This window comes from Ursus arctos, unplaced genomic scaffold (genome assembly GCF_023065955.2).
Source record: "Ursus arctos isolate Adak ecotype North America unplaced genomic scaffold, UrsArc2.0 scaffold_15, whole genome shotgun sequence".
NCBI classification, from domain to species: Eukaryota; Metazoa; Chordata; class Mammalia; order Carnivora; family Ursidae; genus Ursus; species Ursus arctos.
In genome coordinates this window covers 50,389,583-50,411,660 of record NW_026622819.1, presented here as the reverse complement: position 1 = coordinate 50,411,660, position 22,078 = coordinate 50,389,583, and the positions used below count along the sequence as shown (strand labels likewise).

The 22,078-nt window shown below is 37.4% G+C and overlaps 1 protein-coding gene across 6 annotated transcripts in view; it reads right to left on the bottom strand.

The window, feature by feature from the left end:
* GABRG2 (gamma-aminobutyric acid type A receptor subunit gamma2) overlaps positions 1-22,078 on the bottom strand; it is a 95,990-nt gene that overhangs the window by 15,756 nt on the left and 58,156 nt on the right. The window contains exon 8 of one of the 6 annotated variants that reach the window (XM_044388488.2): positions 14,730-14,765. The exons of the other annotated variants lie outside the window; for them this stretch is intronic. Within the exon in view, the coding sequence (XP_044244423.1) occupies positions 14,730-14,765 (36 nt within the window). The remainder of the gene's footprint in view (positions 1-14,729; positions 14,766-22,078) is intronic. 6 annotated transcript variants of the gene reach the window in all.

The window sequence follows — 22,078 nt, the reverse complement described above, 5'->3', positions numbered from 1 at the left end:
GATGACTACCTTAAACTATATACAAAAATAAATTCAAAATGGTTTGAAGACTTGAATGTAAGACCTGAAACCATAAAACTCCTAGAAGAAAATATAGGCAGTAAGCTCTTCAACGTCGTCAGGCTTCATATATTTTTGAACCAGTGTCAGGCAAGGGCAACAGAAGCTAAAATAAACAAATGGAATTACATCAAACTGAAAAGCTTTTGCATAGTGAAGGAAACCATCAACAAAATGAAAAGGCAACCTATTGAATAGGAGAAGATATTTGCAAATGACGTATTTGATAAGGGGTTAATATCCAATATATATATAAAGAACTTATGCAACTTAATATAAAAAAATCCAATTAAAAAATGAACAAAGGAACTGAAAAGACATTTTCCAAAGAAGACATACATATGGCCAACAGGCGCAAGAAGAGATGTTCCACATCACTAATCATCAGGGAAATGCAAATTAAAGTCAACTCATACCTGTCAGATTTGCTATTATCAAAAAGACAAAAAATAACAAGTGTTGGCAAGGATGCAGAGAAAAGATAACCGTCCTCATGCACTGTTGCTGAGACAGTAAGTTGGCACAGCCACTATGGGAAACACTATGGAGGTTCCTCAAAAAATTAATAGAAATACCATACAATGTAGCAATTCTACTTTTAGATGTTTACCCAAAGAAAAAACACCAATTTGAAGAGATCTATGCCTCCCTGTTTTCATTGGAGCATTATTTACAATAGCTAAGATATGGAAGCAACCTAGGTGTCCATCCATAGGTAAAGATGTAATATATATACAATGGAATATTACTCTGCCATAAAACAAAGAATGAAACCTTGCCACTTGTGACAGCATGGATGAACCTAGAGGGTATAATGCTAAATAAAAGGGTCAGAGAAAGACAAATACTATCTTCGCTTATATATGCAAACTAAAAAACAAAACAGAAACAGACTCATAGAAGAAACAAACTATTGATTACCAGAGTGGGGAAGGGTTGGGGGTAGGTGAAATAGGTAAAAGTGATTAAGAGGTACAAACTTCTAGTTATAAATAAGCCATTGGGATGTAGTCAATAATATCGTAATAATTTTGTATGGTAACATATGGTAATTAGACTTATTGTGGAGATCAATTTGTAATGTATAAAAATATCAAATCACCTATATATATCTAAAACCAATAGGATACTGTATGTCAATTAAACTTCAATAAAAAACTGCAAAGCATGGAAAAATAAGCCTATATTCAACCCTCATGTTCACACTATACAAGGGGTATGTTGAAAACTATCTTCTACCCTTTTGATTTAAAAAACAAAAACCCAAACTAAACTGAATTCTGATCCTTTTATAAGTAATGTGACTACCAGATGAAAGCAAACATTTTGAGTATATTGATAATAATTTCTTCTTTCAGGTGTTCCTGGAGGGTGCCTTCTCTGGCTGCTTCTTGTACACAAAATAAAACTCTTTGGCGGGGGTAGAGGGAAACAGTTGTTACTATGTTGTGTTTCTCTCACCTGCAATGAACCCTAAGGTTTGTAACAATTTCCTCCTGTTCTCAGAACCTTTCTCCATACAAACCACAGAGGAATATACTGGTGCCTGATGCTAGTAAATGCCCGTTTTACTCAATTTATAAGCAAATTCCTATGCTGAGACATTTTCCTAATGTTTTGATTGAATCATATGGTTTTCCTTCATGGCAAGTGCAATTCTTAATTTAATTTCTCATTTGTGTGGCTATTTTCATAATCTCTCTCCTGTTAGGATTTATCTACGAGTTCACAAACAGTGCCTATTTTAACATACCACTATACGACCAGTACTTAGCATTCTGTATGACTCCCAATAGGTATTCAGTAACATTCGTTGAATAAATGATCAAATAAATAACATTTATAAATTTAAACAAAGAAGGGAAAAAAACATAAAATCAAAAAGCTGTATTCTGAAAAAGTTTATGTAAATAATCCTGATAGAGTAATAAAGGAATCAAAAAATACCATATGGCTATGCATGAGAACAATTTAATGCAACACAACTTGAAGTCTCTAATTTTTTTAAAATTCTATCTTTTTCATTTTGTATGATTCCAAGTGAAATTTCAGGAAAGTAAAAATTTTAAAAAATATCCTATGGAGGCACATCCCGGGTACTATGATTTATGCTTTCTTATATACTCTTAGGGAATATTAGTGTCAAAGACTATATCTGCTATGGCAACATGAGATGAACATGAGACCACTCTTCAAATGTTACTTCTTTTATTCTTTACCAAATTATAATTTGTCCTAAAACACATGAAGAACAAATACAAATCCTGTGCTTTGGTTTAATTATTTGGCTTCGTGCCTATGTTTCTCTACTTACTTGGCTGATTTAGATTTGATTTGAAAATCAAGTACTTTCGAAGCCACATGCACAGAAGACTGACTTAGCAGAGACGTTCTCACTCCTCAGTCCAGGTCTTCCTTCCTACTTGCAAGTGTCATCCACAGCCTTCCAAGCTGCTGAGACAGAAAACTCTCCATTGGCTACTCTTCCAAGGAGTCAAGAGTCTCCCGCTAACCCTGCAGTGTTTCCTAAGTGGAGTTATGAAAACCTCCTAACAGCCTTTCGGCAAATTGATGCACTGTCACTTGTTTGAGCCCGCTTACGACAGCGATAGGGACCCAGAACTAGGGATTCAGCTCCCATTCGAACATCAGTTCCCACTCAGATCAATAAGTAGCCATTATTGAGCAACTATCCCTGAAAACTTAAAAGGTGGGAATTTCTTGTTGGGAGTAAGTAGGTTCTGATTAGTTCTCTGAGATTATGCTTCTCTGTGTTGATTTATCTGGACTTAAGCTACTTAAAATCATGGCATTTCATAAATTAGTTTGGTCTCTGCTTTTCTTCTGGTTGAGAATATAATAGACACAGGCTATAATTGTGGAATAAAGACATTTCATTTAAGATGATGCCTATTAATGTCTGTTTCTTTCCTGTTTCTTTGATCTGAATATTATAGGCAAATGCAAGTTCTCATATACTAGATAGGAAAAACAAGGAGAGGTTTTCTTTTTAAATAATAATATTCAGTGGCGCTTTTTCCCCCTATTTTCAGAGTCCTTGAGAGTTTTCTGCATATTTTAAACATGTGTTTAAGTGAGACTTTACAAAGTATAATATTTTAAATCTAGATAATTTCAGTAACTTCTTTTTACTTATCATGTAAGTGAATGAGGATCTACACTTTGGCATTAATGATCTGACTCTTTAAAAGGTGAACTTTAATTTTGTCTCAAGTTAACAAGATAATTATCTCAATTCAATACTCCACTTCCCTTTAGGTCAGAACCTAAACTTCCAAAGCCTATTTATCCATCAATTTCTATTTTAAGGTAATAGCTTCTGAGCATCTTTCATCTTTGCCAGCAAATGCAAAGCTCTTCTACCACTAGGTTATGAATTCCAACTTGGAAACAGGCCATTTAAAAGCAAAACAGCTTCACAGTGACAGCCTGATGCCTGTCTTATCTCTAAGGCCACATCCCTTTTTGTATTTTTAAAAACTCTGGGCCAAGGAGCCTATAAAATCAAATCCCCTGAAAGTGCCACATCAGTGATTCCTAAGCCCAAAAAGTTTAAATGCCAACCAAATCAAAAGTGGTTATTTCAGCCACTTCAAATATATTCCTTCTATTGATTTAGTCTAACATATGATATTTAAAGTCATAGCATTTAATAAATTAGTTTGGTCTCTGTTTTTGTCTTAATTTAGAATGTAATAGATACAGGCTCTGATTGCAAAGAGAAGATATATAACTTGAATAACACCCGCTAATGTCCATTCTTTCTTTATCTTTTATAAGCTTCTCATGTCTGGTTTTAGGAAGAGACTATCAACATTAATGAACAATGAATTCCATTTTTTTTTTTTTAACTGTGGTGTGAAAGTATTTCCTAAAAACTTTAAGATTCCAATGGTAGAAAAGTCTTCTACCCGGTGAACACCTGAAATAATGACAAGAAGTATTTTCTGGTTACCTGGAATGAGAACTAGTATATACAGAGACTGGGGTTGAATGGTTTGCATGTATTCTTTTTTTTTTTTTTTTATGAAGATTTTATTTATTTATTTATTTGGCAGAGAGAGAGAGACAGCCAGCGAGAGAGGGAACACAAGCAGGGGGAGTGGGAGAGGAAGAAGCAGGCTCATAGCGGAGGAGCCTGATGTGGGGCTCCATCCCATAACGCCGGGATCACGCCCTGAGCCGAAGGCAGACGCTTAACCGCTGTGCCACCCAGGCGCCCCAATCTGTGCTGTACTTCTATGAGGTTGCTTTGACCACAGGAAAGCAGGAGAGTTGACGGACTACATTTTTATTTGGGGAAACATAAAAGCATAAAGGAGGGGCGCCTGGGTAGCGCAGTCCTTAGGCGGCTGCCTTCGGCTCAGGGCGTGATCCTGGCGTTCTGGGATCGAGTCCCACATCGAGTCCCACATCGGGCTCCTCCGCTGGGAGCCTGCTTCTTCCTCTCCCACTCCCCCTGCCTGTATTCCCTCTCTCGCTGGCTATCTCTCTGTCACACAAATAAAATCTTTAAAAAAATAAAATAAAATAAAAGCATAAAGGAAAAATATTTACACATTTAGCATGTAAAACTTAGAAATCCTATATGCTTTAGGGGTGCCTGTCTGGCTTAGTTAGTAGAGGTTGCAACTCTTCATCTTGGGGTTGTGAGTTCGAGCCCCATATTAGGGATAGAGTTCACTAAATAAATAAATAAATAAATAAATAAATAAATGCACAGCTTTTTCAAAAGTTTAAAAAAAGAGAATGCTTTAGGTAATTTTAAAAGGAAAATACCACACTTAAATACTATATCTACAAAATAAGAATTGAAAGGCCAATATCACTGATATATAAACAATTGCCATTAATCATTGAGAAAAGAAACCCAAATTTTTAATTAGGCTAAACAAAATGAATGGACAATTAATGGATATATGAAGATTCTCAGCTTCGATAGTAATCAGTAAAATGCCAAGTAAAAGAATAGTATTTCACTTTTAGCCTATTATATTAGCAGAAAGTACAGACAGGATGTGGACAAAGAACTACACACTCTTGAGAGGGGTCTACATTGACTTTTTGAAAGATAATCTGGAAATATCCTTTTTTTTAAGATTTTATTTATTTATTTGAGAGAGAGCGAGCACAGGGGAAGCAGCAGAGGGAGAGGGAGAAGCAGGCTCCCCACTGAGCAGGGACACCAACAGAGGACTTGATCCCAGGACCCTGGGATCATGACCTGAACTGAAGGCAGACGCTTAACCAACTAAGCCATACAGGTGCCCCTGGAAATATCTTTTTAAAAATATATTTAACTTCAAGATATATGGAATAAACACTGCCCCAAAAACGCTTTGTAAATATTGCCTTTTAATTGGTACCACATTTTTCTCCAGTTTTGCTGTTGTTCCCAAAAGAATGAGTAGAATACCTAGTCCTTGGGCAGAATCATAATCCCTGAGCTTATGGATTCTAGAGCATTACGGATTAAGTAATGACTTTCAAGTTAAATCAGTTGCTAACTTCTATACATGCCACTCCCATGTGTGTCTGCATCCATCACCTGCCTACCATTCCCAACGGTGTCTGAGGCGCCTATTAACTTTTCTGGAATTACATTCAACATTCTTCCAACAGCTAGGTCCTGTGAGTTTTGAAGGAAAAACATAGCCAAACTGTATTTCTTGCCATCAGAGCGTCCTCAGGCTAAGAAAGACATAGGGATATACCATCAATACTCAATGGCACAAGGGCTCTAACAAAAAATATACATGCTAATTTATCTTACACCCCATAATTAAATGAAGTTTCTCGTAAGCACATTTCTGAAAATTCTGCTTAAATAATTCCAATCTTTGCAAACCTTAAAGAGATCATGTTCCTCTTCACCAAAAGTCCAAGACCCTTAGTCTGTCATTATTCCCTTCAGGTAGACAAAGTAAATTAAATATTTCACTTCACACTTGTATGATTTTTCTGTCTTTATTCTTCCTGACCTCTCTTCCCCAGATTCCTAGCTCATCTGCTTTTCCTCATTCCAACTTCCAAATGTCCCTAGCACCACACACTACCACACACACATACTCTGTACGATGCCTAGACTTGTGCTAAGATGGTAGTTACCTTAAGTTAAATGCAAAATTAAATAAAATTTAAAAATCTATACCCCCAGTTCAAGGGCATTTCAAGTGTGTGGCTAGTGAGTACTATATTGTGATGGTACAGGTTACAGAAAAGCTGCTTCATCATAGAAAGCTCAGTTGGACAATGCTAGTTTAGACCAATCTTTCTAAAATGTACCTCTACTCATACCATTCCCTTCAAGTTTCTCAGTATAAAATCCATACTGCTTAACGTGTGTTTCTGCTCCATTTTACCTTGATCCATCCCCACTGTATCTCACACCATTTATTATCTCCCCCTTTAATGCCCACCCAACCTAATTTACTTTCTATCATCCTAAGGGGTACTGCTCATTCTTTTGTCTTCATTTGCCATGTTACCTCCAATTTCAGGAATACCCCGTGTTCCTGTATTCATGTCACACACATATATATTCCTCCAAACCCTTCAATAAGTGTCCATTGATATCAGGACACACTAAAATCCTTTAACTTGTCCTCTAAGACTTGGTATAGTCTTTCTCCTGACTACATCTCTAGCCTCATTTTAAATAGTATTTCTGCACACTCTGACTGGTGTTCTTGTGGTTCCCTCAATATCTCTGCTACTTCTTGCCTTAGGACCTTTTCACATGCTGATTCTCTTGGCTCAAAATCTAATACCCCCATCTTTAACTCCATACTTTCTTCCGATGCCCATTTAGTCCATCATCAAAGATGTCCTTAAGAGATCTAACGTCTTCAGTAAAACTTCATAGTATCATTTGACAATTAGAGAGCTGATCACAATTTAAAGAATATGATTGGTGTGAATATTAGATAACAATTTACAGTTGGTTCACGAGTTCCATGAGGAAGTAGCTATGCTTAGTTAACTATTTTATTCTCAGCATCTAGTAGAGTGCCTGGTACACAGAAGGAGTTCAACAATTATTTGTTAAATGAATGTTTTAGCTTAGAAAACAATTAAGAAAACCCTGGCTAAACCCTATAGCAAAAACATTTAAGACCAAGACAGAGATCAACATGGGCTTTTGAAATATTAAAACTTCACTTTAGAAATTATTGCTTCTGGAAATATTTTTACTGGATAGCTTGCTGAACTTAATCGCCAGAGATGTGAATATAAGGTCACAGTGAGCTGTTAGCAATCCTAACTGCTTGCCAAGAAGAAAAATCAGCTATATCAGAGTGCCCACATTATGCTTATTAAAGAATCGATTGGTGATTTGAGTTTCTCAGCCAGATCCAATTACTGAGAGGAGAGAACAAAGGGACTTGGCTGCTGAAAGAGATCAATCAGTCTTTCACCTTAAGTCTAATAGATAGGTGTGTTTTTATTTCATCTGTTATTTCTTTAAGCTCATATATTGGAAAAAACAAAAAAACAAAATAGCAATTGGATAAAGTACAATGGAAAATTAAAAGTATAATTTATAATTTTTTTCTAGGCTAAATCTATCTTTTAAAGACTCCCTCTGACTTTTCCACTGACCAAAGAGAGCACAGAATTGTGGTGAAGACCAGGAACTGCTTCAAGTTAGATTTCCTAGAAGCAGGGATAGAGTCAAGAATTCCTGCAAGGGTGATTTACTGGGGTTTAACTGTTAGAAAAAAGGGAGTGAGGGAAGGAAGCAAGAACTGGCAGTGGAAAAAAAGCTAAGCATAAATAGGAGAACTTCTAAGAGGTTCTGGAACAAACCATCCCACAGAGTAAGTGCCACCTTAAGGCAAGAGCAGCAGTCATTTGCACTCCATAGGCTGAGATGGGGTGCTCCTAATCTCCTGGCTGGGATGGTTCTATTTCGGTCAAAGGCAATTCTGTAGAGAAGGGGACAGTGGTGGGCTGTCAGCAGCCACCTCTTATGGCACCTGGGGAGTGGATACACCAGTTCACAGAAGACGGGAAGGAGGGATCATCAAAAATGTCCACTACAGGGGCGCCTGGGTGGCTGCCTTCGGCTCAGGACATGATCCCAGGGTCCTGGGATTGAGTCCCGCATGGGGTTTCTCCGCTGGAAGCCTGCCTCTTCCTCTCCCACTCCCCCTGCTGTTTCCCTCTCTCGCTGGCTGTCTTTCTCTCTGTCAAATAAATAAAAATAAAATCTTAAAAAAAAAAAAAAATGTCCACTACAGGGATGCCTGGGTGGCTCAGTTGGTTAAGTGTCTGCCTTCAGCTCAGGTCATGATCGCAAGGTCCTGGGATTGAGTCCCACATCCAGCTCCTTGTTCAGTGGGGAGACTGCTTCTCCCCCTGCCAGCCACTCCCCCTGCTTGTGTGCTCGTGCTCGTGCACGTGCACACGCATTCTCTCTGACAAATAAATAAAATCTTTAAAAAAAAAAAAAAAAGTCCACTACAAAGACTGTGATGTCAAACTGGCTAGGTTCAAAAGTCTTCTGTCACTAACTGGTTGTGTGATTTGGGGAAAGTGCCTTAATTCTCTGAGTCACAGTTTCCTTATGTGTAAATAGGGATAGTAAAAAACCGCACCTCACAGAGTTATTGTGAAACTACACTAAAAACAGTCAACATATGTGAAGTGCTGGTATAATTCCTGGCCAATAGTAAAAGGCCCATTAATGTCATATATTATTACAAAGTAGCATAATCTTTGTAATATTATTAACACCATTCTGGCACATATAAACATAGAAGAAATAGTACTCCACATCCAAAAGAGAATTGGTTAGAAAGGGTCCTAGAATTTATCCATATCAACCAATTTTATCCTCTTAAAGACCCATCAAAGAAGACAGTGTGTTAGCCAAGGACACAGAGCTGCCTAGTGGCAGACCCCTGTCTCCTTGCCTCCCAAAGCAATACTCCTTTTGGACTAAATAGCCTGTTCATTTTGAGCCAGTGGTTAGGATCATGGAAATAAAGGGGGGGGGAGGAAAGCAGAAAATTGAGCAATTACCGAATGTAGTAATATAGAAAACTGGTTTGGATAACTGCAGGCCCCAACCACAAAGAGAAAAATTCCTTTCATTTGCTCTTGAACCTATCGTGATAGGCATGTTACCTTTAGGAGGATGGAAACAATCATACTAGAGTTGTCCTCCTAGAGAATAGCTTTAGATAGAAGAAAGCTTAGTATTTGTAAAGCCTCCAGAAATTAGCATTTTTCTCTAGGTTTACACAGTGAACCTAAGTGCTTGCTAATATCTTAGCCCTCTGCATTTCTGTACTAGAAAATTCTCTGTACTAGATTTACTAGTGTAAATCGCTTCTCGTCTTCACTTGCTTTGGAAGCCAACCAGTCTCTTAGCTCATTGTGACCTTTTGCAATACAATTCATTATTTTGGGTGCATTACCAAATTCCAACAATGTTGCAAATAAATTCACCTTGGGACTTATATAAGTAAAGCAACTCTGGCTCGGAAATCTAAAGCTGAAGATACAAATGAATGCCTTTGCCACTTTGATCCATCAAGGAATGCAATTTCTCAGCATAATTAAATCTAACTCCTACAAACATCTGACTAGACACTAAACATGTTTTATATAACTGCGGAATAGGTTGTGGTAGCAGAAAATACACAGAATCCAGTCCCAGAATTCAAGTACTAGTAATGACACAAACAGGGTCCAGAGAGTAGGGCGAGTTGTTTAAATTCTCCTAGGAAAATAGGGATAAACATTCCTATTGCTAAGGCTGTTGTGAAAAACACATTTGCTAATGGTAGGCAAAGTGCTGTGTAATTTTTCAGAGACGATGTATACATGTCATATATTCTTACAAAATAGCATAGTCTTCATAATATTATTAACACCATTCTGGCGCATATAAGCATAGAAGAAACAGTACTCCACATCCAAAAGAGAATTGGTTAGAAAGGGTCCTAGAATTTATCCATATCAACCAATTTTATCCTCTTAAAGGCCCATCAAAGAAGACTGGTATGGACAGTCTATGGTATTGGTAAGTAAGCTTCCTCTTGAGTGCAATGTGTTTACCCTTTGTTACAAGGTTACCTGCAACCATCAGGAATAACAGTAAAGCACTCAGTCTTATTTACATGAACATCAGTGTATCCATGAACAACATTAAGACTATCATTTCAACATAGGTCACAGATTTGTGTCACAAAAATCATCTCCTCTGTTCAACGTGACACTGAAATATGGACTAATGACATATCAACATGGCTTGGTAGTCAAAGGTGACAAAATATCGTTTAATGTATGGTTACTCCTCACGTAAAGTATTACTGCAACACCACCAGAGCTCCTAATTGATCCCTCTGAGAAGTCCCATTTCAGGGGGAGTTTTAAAACGTGAATTCATATTCCACTCTTTGCTCTCTTGGCTCTAAGTTGCTGACTGGAAGTATTTTCAACGGCTCAGGAGAGAGACCAATAAGAAGCATGTACCACAGTATAGTTAAATCTGTCACCTTTGATAAGAAAATTAAACTGGCTTAATAGAGGTATGGCTGGGTATTTGAGAAATCCTAAGAAAAATAGGAGTTGTTTACTCCCAGTCAACCACAGCTAAGTGCTAGATAAGGATTTTTTTTTTTTTTTTTTTTTTTTTTGCTCCTTGTAATTACAGATTACAACTGATTTGTCACAGTTGTAATTCCAGAGCCACAGAAAAGGAGTCAATATGTTACATTTTGCCATTCTGACATTTACATGAAACTGCACTTCACAGAGGAAAAGAAGAGAAATCCTACTTGCAACCTGCAGAAAGAAACAAGATTTCCCAACATGAAAAGGCATGGTTCTGTCCATGAAAAAATGGGAGTCTTTGGCCATGGGCAGCCACAGTTCCCTCTATTTCTCCTCACCTATTATACAGGAATTTCCACCCTTTTAGAAAGTACCGGAAAGAAGAGATTCCACTCTGACTTTCTCCCACTTCATTCATTCTGTTACCTGATAGGCAAAATTGAGATGCTTGCCCACTTAGGAGTTTCCTTACTAGATAGATCTAATAATTTTTTCCATCTGTTCTCCATTTGGTAACATCTGAATCAGGGGGCGCCTGGGTGGCTCAGTCATTAAGCGTCTGCCTTCGGCTCAGGGTGTGATCCCAGAGTCCTAGGATCGAGCCCCACATCCCTCTCCCTGCTCTGCTGGGAGCCTGCTTCTTCCTCTCCCACTCCCCCTGCTTGTGTTCCCTCTCTCGCTGGCTGTCTCTCTCTCTGTCAACTAAATAAAATCTTAAAAAAAAGAAAAAAAGAACAAAACAAAACAAAAAAACATCTCCTGAATCAAGTCTGGACTAATTCTTAGAGGTTAGTCTAGAAGTTTGTTTCACCCAGTCCCTACTTTAGGTACTCAATTGTTGCCAGTCTGCTATTCTAAGCGAGTACTTGGTCTTGTATACCAACTTCTCCTCTGAGTTGGGTAATAACAAAAATTAGATTTGGATGAGAAATAGTACGAATCTTCCAAATCAATGCTACCAGCAATAAAGATGGTATTTGAATTCTATCTGTTGGATTTATGAATGTATTCTCACAAATGGTTTCAAAATCAGGAGGCAAAGAGAAAAATGCTATTAATGATTTTAATTCAAACCCAGAAAACTTTTCTAGAGAAATAACCATGTCAGTAAAAACACTGTAATTTCTTGTTTTTGTTCATTTGATGGGCCTGGCATAATTTTGTGTTTGAAGCCAGGTCTGATTAATCTAACCTAGGCACTGACATTTTCTTAAAGAAAAGACTCCACAGAAGTTGAGAAACCTAATGTTATCAGAATACCAGGCTTTCTAAAACAGCTTTGAAAGCAGCTGGAAAAAGAACATCCAAATTCAGGCAACTGCAGGCAATGGCTGGAAAAGGTCAAATCACAAAATGTTCCCCACGACGTCAAATCACTCCTGGGGATACTCTGCAAAATTATAAGCTTAAAAACTTGACCTCACTTGCTCTTTGCTCTATGCCCAACCACTCAATTTTAAAGCTTTCTTCCCCCTGCTGGAATTCTCTCCCCCAGGAAGTTTTGCATTTTGTGATATTCAAGATAATTTTTAAGATGTCTGTTAAAAATCATTACTAATATATTTTTTTAAAACTCTGTGAATTATATCAAACTACATAGAGTTGGTTTTAAAAAGCTCAACTTCTCTGAAAAAGGAAGCTGCATTTTTGGTAGGGAAAGCACTGGGCTCAAAGTCAGCAGACCTGTGCTCTAATTCCTGCCTGTTTATGATCTTCTTGTGTAATCTTGGGTAAATCCATTTTCCTTTCTGGTTCTTTTTGTCTTTTTTATAAAATAAAACTAGTTCACTTAGATAATGGGTCTTATGGGGACCCTATGTAAAATGTTAAAATATGATTTTAATATTAAATTTATTAGTGATATTATTTAAATCTACATATTTGAAACACATCCAAATTTCACCAAGAGCTCTAAAATTTATGAAAAATGAAATATATGACCAAAAAAAAAAAACCAACCTGGTGATATCTTAGTTTGACATGAATTCGCTCTATGACCTTAAGCAGGTTACTTAACTTGCCTAGTCTCAGTGTTAGCACATAGAAAAATAGGGATAATAGTCATCCTTCCCTACTAGAATTCTGGTGAAGTGGAATGATTCCTGTTGAGTGTTTAGAACAGGGACTGAGACAAAGTAGGTGCTTAATGAATGTTATTGAACATTATTACCATTATTTTTTTCCTTTTCCTAACATTTCCCCATAACTCAGAGGATCTTATGACCTTGAGAATCTAGTTTCTATCAGAGCTGTTCATTTGGATTTGTATCCACAATAAGCATCCATTTTTCTCCACCTGTCAGGAAGTCAAAGCTTATTCCCATTCCTTCCTCCCCTGATTTTAAATTTAAGGATTCTATAGCTGTACACCTTTTCTTATACTGCAATGACCTTGGAGTCAAAGACAAGAGAGCAGAACAATCTATCCTTTTCCTTCCCCCAACAAGACTCCATTACAGACATAAAAACATGAGAAGGTCACAGCATAGTGGGGACGCAAGAAGGCCCCCTACTGCGGGGCTACAGATCTTGTACTCAATACGTGATACTGCCACTCAAGAGCACCTCAGGGCTGGTGAGATGACATGTGTCCTGCCTCTACTCAATTATCGGACACAATCACCTCCTTTTACCCACCACAAAGCCCTTGTTGTAACTTGAGTAATAAAGGAAAATTACATAAAGATTTGAGAAAAGCATGCCACCACATCCATTTGCTGATTATATTTGGGATTCACATCTCATGGCTTTTTGATTTATATGTCAGAGAATGAATTCTAGCATCCACCTGTTTGCCACATGGAGTCTTGTATCTCTTTCATTTGCTAAAGGACAGTCTAGATCAGGGGGCAGATGCTCAGCATTCTCTGTCCACAGGGAAGATAAGGTATTGTGTTTTTGAACAAAATGGACCTCCAGGAGCAAGTGTTCTGGGAGAAAGATCTTGTGAACCAAGGTATGTAGGTATCTGCCTCATATCTGGCTTCTGCTATTGCAGAATTGATATAGGAGATTATTAAAGGCTCTCCAAATCCTTTTTTTTTTTAATTGGCACTTGCTTTCTTTCATAGATGGTATTCCATGTCTAATCAGCATCAAGAACAATGGTTTAATGCTCTGCTCACCAAAACTGAAAGTGTCTTTGGCCTCATTATATAGGGAATTTTCAGTACTTTCATTGCTGAATTTGGATTTGATCCTAGGGTGTCATAGCTGAAAGAGAATTTAGAGATCAAGCCAGTTTCTTCATTTTCCTGATGAGAAAGTGAAGCTCTGAGGAATACTGGAGCTTGCCAAAGGTTATACCACAGAACCTTCCCCAGAAGCTAGGTCTCTCAATTTACCCCTGAGAGCTTTTTTGTTTTCATTAATACTGTCATTTGAATAACTAAACTGTGAGTTGGAAAATTGAAGTATAGTTTTATGCATTAAAGATTTAATTAGATGTTCTCTCTCTTTTCCCATGCTTGAGTTCCTAAATAAACTTCAGAGTTAACCAATTCTTTCTGTGGAATAACTGCATTTATGATTTGCAAATAGAAGGGAAAAATAATATTAACTGTAGAGAGCTATTATTTGCTAAGCACTATTGTTCTCTCGGCATTGAGGCAACAACCTCTCAGCAGCTGATCACAAGAGATCTCTCAAGGAGGATTTGATGTTAACATCATTAAAATTATAGCCTAGTTGGAATCTGGTGTTTAAATAATGGCAAATCGAAGTGCCTTGCTTCCCCTCTACAGCCTTCTTGGCAGGGAGGAAAAAAAACCAAAAAGCCTCTCTTCTTTTTTTCAAGCAGTTTCTAAAGGATGTGCGCTATGCAGAACTCATTAACGTCATTCTATAGCCCCTTGGGCTCAACCAGCTCTTTGACGACATATTGGATTTGGTGGCATGAAGTAGTAATTGGAAAAATTTATAAAACCTGGTTTTCAAGGCTATAAATTTTCAAAGATATTGAAGAATTGAAAATAGCTGCTTTAAGTTAAATATTTAGTATATTTAATCTTTACAATGCTAGGGAAGAAACTCTTGGTCATGTTCTAGGACTTGTGTCTTTGGTGGACAATCTGCAGTCAAGCCCAAAGTCAAATTCACCAAGCTTACATGTAGCTCGTCTTTTTTTTTTTTTTAAGCTAAAAGAATTTAATTTCGTTAATAATTAGGGGTATATTGATATGTCTATCTCAAAGACACAGAATTATTTAAGACATACTCCTATAGTAGTCATACAATTAATAGAGAGGGAACAGGAACCAGCCTGCTGGACTAACACATCTGTATTATACACCAACATCAATGGCAATTATTTCTCTAATTCTTCTTAAGAGAAAAATGCCAGAAAAGTTAGAAGTAGAAAAGGTTTGCTTAAAAAAACCCTGCATGGGGGCACCTGGGTGGCTCAGTCGTTAAGTGTCTGCCTTCGGCTCAGGGCGTGATCCCGGCGTTCTGGGATCGCGCCCCACAACAGGCTCCTCCGCTAGGAGCCTGCTTCTTCCTCTCTCACTCCCCCTGCTGTGTTCCCTCTCTCGCTGGCTGTCTCTGTCAAATAAATAAATAAAATCTTAAAAAAAAAAAAACAAAAAAACCCTGTATGTATAGGATAAGTGTAGACCCTCAAAAACCAGATAAAAATTGTCAAAATAAAACAAATGAGAAAAACTGGTTAAACTTCTCAAACGTACTAAATTATACCAAATATATTATACCAAGGCATTTTAGCAAAATAAAGCATTAAACTGTACTTAGTAGACATATACATTTGTTTTCAACGCTACTTCATTATGGAGTGATTGACTTTAATCTCCTCGAATAAAGAATGATCTGAAAGCCATGCTGACTAAATATAAGGTTAGGAAAGCAAACACCCCCAACCATTTTTTGCATGAACATGGATTCTACCATTTAATGCAGACTCAAGGCCAAAAATTTTTAGTGGGTATGTTTTACTTCCTGTACAGATTCTTTTCAAGTAAGCTCATAAAAATGCAATACAATGCGATGAGCCCAATTTAGAAATTACGTGAGGCAGCTCCTATTAACACAGGCAGCTCCAATGAGGGAAAAGGAAAAGCTAAATACGGTGTCACTGGGGCTTATTATGGGAGGAGAATAATCAAGTACAAGGAACTAGAACAGACTGAAAATAGGAAACATCATGCCCTAACAGTCATTTGATCAAGGTTGATTTGATTGTTTTGATGACCAAAATAATCCATGTGAGAACTCCACAATGAGTGTGAAGAGTTCAGTGTCCCAAAAACATACAGAGTGCTCAAAGATTAGCAGCATGACCTGTCTCTGCAAAACTGAAGAAAACATGGCTTGAAATGAAAGATAGGGGAAGATCTGTTTTCAAAGAACATAATTTTAAAGGAAATGTTGACATTTAACTTTCAAAACTGAAATTAAAGATGAAGTAGAGCCTGGTACAGGATATGTCTGAAGTGAGTAAGAGCCTTGATTTCCTAGTGGTGTAACTGAGACAGGACTTGCACTTAAAAACTGTTCAAGATTTTATGAGTGCCCTAAAATTATGAACAGAATGGCAATCCTAAAATGACTTTGGCCAAAATGAGCTACCAAAGACCTGCACTAAGAGAGACCCCAGTGGCCTGGAGCTGATGTATAGATGGGAGGGGCTCAATGACTGCCCAAAGACCCCGACTGCCTTTTGACCTCACTATCCAATGAACCTAGAACATTTCTAGTAGGAAAGACATATCAAAGTCTTTTAATTATTGGGCAATACAGAGACAAAGTGAAAATATGTTTATGACTACAGTTTTGAGATCTTTTAGACATTTAGGGCCATTCCTTTACTTATTTTTAGCGGTTTACACAAAGTTACCAAATTAGTATCTCTGGAAGAAAATAATAGATTACTACAGTTCAAAAGGTGTCTCCTATAGCTCATCTTTTTTTTAAAGATATTATTTATTTGAGAGAGAGCAAGTGAGCACGAGTTGGGGGGGGGGGTTGAGGGTAAGGGAGAAGCAGACTCCCCACTGAGCAGGGAACCTGATGCAGGACTCAGTTCCAGGACCCTGAGATCATGATCTGAGCCAAAGGCAGATGCTTAACTGACTGAGCCACCCAGGCACCCCTATAGCTCATCTTTTGTAGAAAGACATTAACTGTGGTGACATAAACCTTCCCCACATTCCCTCATCACTCCTCTATATAGTTTGACCATTATTAAGAAAAGACAGTGATAAAGAATAGACTATAAGCACATTCCCTTTTCTCCTAGTTCTAAAGTAATTTCTTAAAACAACTATCACTTTAAAGTAAGTGAAAGATGCATTAATAGAAAAAGAGAATGCATATAACTCAGACTTTAGAATCAGAAGAAATGTCAAGGATCATCTAATCCAGCTGTAACTCAGAGTTACAATGATACACCCAGGGCCACACAATTAGTTAGCATCAGATCTAAAATGTAGAATTCCAGTAGCTTGATTCTCGATTTGGAATTCTCTCATGGTGAATTTTTACTAAAAGTGTTACACCTATTTTTTGTGCACTGACATCATAACTCAATAACCAAAACCACAGAAATATACAATTCTAGATATCAACCTGTTCAATACCTGCATCTTAGGATGAAGAAAATGAAGCCCTCAGTCCTCAACCTTCCTCCCAAAGAACTGGAAGCTATCAGTGTTCTGTTCTAGGTCACCACGTGCAATGTGGTGTAAGAGGGAGAGGAGAGGAGAGAAAGTGACTTAGTGATGGAGAAAATTGATTATCTGCCAGCTGGGAGCTGAGCTTGGAGCAATGTTTCCTCCCTACGTGTCACAAGAAGGGAAACCAGGGCAGTTTCTAGCATTGTTCCTTGAAGAGCTGTGGCATGTTGTTATGTAAAACAAACGCAGACAAGGGAAGAGATGCCAACACACAGTCTGTCCGCACTTAGTCAACTGTCCTCCAGGGAGACACTGACAGTGTCTCTCTGCCTCCAGGAGTAAAATAATGCCACTTGCTGAATGTAAGTTGAATGACTGAGATGCAAATCTGAGCCGAAATCAATACACCTCCTCACTGTATCTCTGCCAGGGAAGAGGACTCAGGATAACTAAGCAGGAGAGACACGTGGCTTGGCATGTAGCCATGTTCTCTAGTCCCCAGGAAAGGAAGAGCTTTCAGAAAGTTGGACCAGCAGTTACAGGAAAACACAATCCCCACCCCCTCCCCGCCGCCTTTCTTCTCATTAATTATGAGGATATAAGCAAAAGCATGGTAAAGGCTGAAATTATAGCTCATGTTTTCCACTTCTCTGGTCTTTTCCTCCTGATGCTCTCTGACCTGTGTGACCAAAGATCTCCTTCCCGCCCCCTGCTTAACTTCACACAGAGCCTCTGCCTTTCCTGCTTGCCCTGAAGAACAACACTCTTTGCTCTAAACAAGTTTATGCAATGAAAAGAGTGTGGGCTTTGAGATTCAATCTGGATCCGCACCTTGACTCTAATTCTTACTAGGTATTCAACTTTAGGTGTGCTACTTAACTCCTTGGAACGTGTTTTACATCTACACTCAACTCTCTTCTGTGTCACATTTCCTCCCTTCTGACTGATCTGGTTGAAAGGTAGACAACATGATAGACCAGGTATCTAATGATTATCTTTCCTAACAGCATTGCATTTTATAGGGGAATCCTGTAGACACAATGCTTTAACTCAGTGGACAAGATTCTCAATATTGTGATTTTTGGTGTTAAGGCATTTATGAGTCTAGCATCATATCCAGAGCCACTAAAACTACCCTGAGAAGATGGTCTGATCCACCACTAAGGCCAAACTTCAGTTTTGCTCATGTTTGGTGATGTGAGCTTCCAATGATGGTTGGATTACATGATAAATAAGGGTATTTCTAATCCTATAATCTTACGAAAATTTTAGATTAAGTCTTAAACCCTAAAGCAGATCATATAGATGATAAGATAGAAAAGATAGGCTAAAACATCCTAATATCAACCTAGAATAATCTTAATTTTTTTAAGCATAGTTTTAATTTTGGAGGAAAATTCATTTACCCCCAAATATCAAAAGTACAGGCAATAGTGAAGATTTTCATGACAAAAGAAATGATTTATATTCAAAACACACACTTTGTCAGTGTTGGAGATTTGATAACTTAGCTAAAAACAATTCTTAACACAAATCAAGGAGCTTCAGGCAATCATGGTCTCTTAATCTCTATTTCTTATGTGTCTGTACTTAACTCTTTTTTCTCTCTTATCATCCCTTAATAGTGCCACTGTTGAATTCTAGTGATAGTAGGTTTGCAAAGGTAATGATGTCTGGGAATTTCCTCTGAAATTTTAGAATTGTAAGTTTTAAAAAGTTAAGATTGATTATCAGAAACTAGATTTATAGTAACCAATGTTTATTGATCATCTGCTCTAAGACACTCCCAGTGGGAGGAACTGAAGATACAAGGGTAAATGAGAAATTCTCAGCTGACGAAGTGCCACTCATGTACAATGAGAGGTAATTAGGCAATTCATAGCACTGTTACAAGTGCCATGAATGAGAATAAAGGAAGAGAGGTGCAAACATTCTCAGGGGTTGCTTCATCTCAACTGAATCATGAAGGAGAGAAAGAGTTATCAGGTGAAGAATGCAAGTAAATGATACGTAGAAGAAACAGCAAGTACAAATTTCCTGAGGCACGCAAGAACCTGAAATATTTGGGAAATTACAAACAGTTCTGTGGGTATAATGTAGAGTGTCAGGACTGAGTGAAGAAAAGGCAGAGGAGGAGTGCTTGGAGAAGTCGACATTGAGAATCATGTATATGACGCTAAGGAATTTGGAATGCAACCTGGGAGCAATGCAAAGCATTCCCTAGGCATTCTACCAGGATTATCAGGGTGAATAGGGAAACCTCATGATAACATTTGCCTTCCTCCAAAGTTTCAACTCTATTTAAAGGTATCAGAGTCTCAAACTTGGTATAATCTCATCTACTCATAACAGAGGTCAAGAGTGAATCCACATACTAGTCTAAGACAATAATTTCCCTAGGCTTTTCCAATCATCAATTGGGGAGGGGCCTGGATCACATACTGGGGTAAGCATCTGATTCTGCAGAATGACTTTTCTCATCTATAAGGGTGAAGATGGAGCCACAGATACCCTCAGCATATCCTCCTCACCAGCCATATTCTCAACAACCCCAGCAGTGGCTGCCTTGAATGTTGCAAGTCTAATCCATATGCTCAGATCATTTTCAACTAATTAAAAATGTTAACTCTTGGTTCACTATCACACTCTCTGACATCCCTTATATAAATTCTCAGAATTTTCAAAGATCACTGTTACGATCTTTACAAAACTTTGTTCTGTGAGTTCCTTGAATTCCTCTAGTCTGCTGATACAATGACATTGACTTCATTGCTACTTTATTCCCTCATTTGTGTGGTATATGCAACGGTACTCCTTTAATGAATGTCAACAAAAAATTATAAGGGAAATGTATGAAAAATAATAAAGGTAGGGCCTAAAAGCATCAAAGATTGAGGACAAGCTATTATTCAAAGCTAATTTTGACTTAACTGCAATTGAAAAAAATTCAAAAATAAATGTTTAAGATATGTTAGTAATGGTTAAGAGTAAGAAAAAAAATAATCAGACGTGCATTTCAAACTATAAGGAAGAAACTTATATCACACAAAACTTCCTGATGAGACAAAAGTATAAGACCATTTTTAAAAAGGAAATAATAACAGTCTTCTTATGTAGCACTAAGTAGATGTGTCAACACCTTGATTACAATTTTACCTCCAAGATTGAAACTGGACCACTTTCTTATACCATACACAAAAATAAACTCAAAATGGTTAGAAAACCTAAATGTAAGACCTGACACCATAAAACTCCTAAAAGAAAAGATAGACAATAATCTCTTGGACATTTACCTTAGCAATATTTTTCTGGATCTCTCCAGGTAAGGGACACAAAAGCTAAAATAAACTATTGGGACTAGATCAAACTAAAAAGATTTTACACAGCAAAGAAAGCCCTCAACAAAACAAAACAAAATGGGAGAAGCTATTTCCAAATGATATATCCAATAAGGAGTTAATATCCAAAATAAATATATTTTTAAAAATCATACAACTCAACACCAAAAAACCCCCCACAAATAAGCAATTATATGGGCAGGCAGCATGGGTATTTTTCCAAAGAAGACATACAGATAGATAAGAGACACATGAAAGGATGCTCAACATTACTTATATATGCAATCTAAAAAACAAAACAAATGAACAAAAAAACAGAAATAGACTCACAAATGCAGAGAACAAACTGGTGATTGTCAGAGGATGGGCAAGATAGGTAAAGGGAATTAAGAGGTACAAACTTCTTGTTAGAGAATAAGCACGGGAATGAAAATTACAGCAAAGGATATATAGTAATATTGCAACAATTTTGCATGGTGACAGATGGCAACTACACTTCTTATGGTGAGCATTTCGTAATGTATATAATTATGATAGGGTCCCTGTAGTGAATAGAACACCGTATACAACATAAGAGCATGTTGTTTTATCCTAGCTCTGCCACTATTAGCCCAGCATTCATTAGGCCTCAACTTCCCCATTTCTATTGAACAGATCGGGCTTCAACTCTAAGAATTCAAAATACATACATAACATGGTTATGAAAGAATGTTAAGACAAAGACACAAATGAGCAACTTTTGAAATTGGACACTTCAGAATTTTTTTTAAAGAATTTCTGTCTTACACTTCTTAGCTTATACATTCATATTTTATCATTCATGTTGCTGATTTCAACAGTTTACAAATAACCAGTTGGATAAACAATTTTATTCTTTAGCCCACATTCATCTCCACTTCACATTTCATGCTGTCACGGACACGCACAGATGTTACTCATAAATTGTTCAGTAGTTTCATTTTCTTGGGGTAGAAACTTACCTTTGAGCTTTGTATGAAAACGCTCACAAGTGTATCCCAGTTTCCTATCTGCAGCTATTTTCCTAAGAAAATTATCCAATTCTAGAATGGGTTGAAGAGAGTCTTCTGTTAAATAAAATACAAAATGCCAAACACTATATTTTGCCCTATTATTCATGTAGTCCAACTAAACTTTGAGGTAAATATTTTTTGTTTCCATTTCATATATGAAGAAATGGCCATTTAAAATAAACAACATGAGTGACTCACTAAACCGCCAATTGTGGGTTTGTGGCTTAAACCTCCATTTTTCCAACTATTGAGCGCATATTTTCCCCATACTTGTCTGAAGACCCAAGGTCAGTTTGAAGTTATAATTCTAAGTTAAATTAGTGTCTTCCTAGATGTTGGTCTTTGAAATATTTGAAGCTTTATAGTATTACTTGACCATTGAGACTCCCATATCATCACACGGCTCTTAATTATTTTGGACAGATGTGTAGTA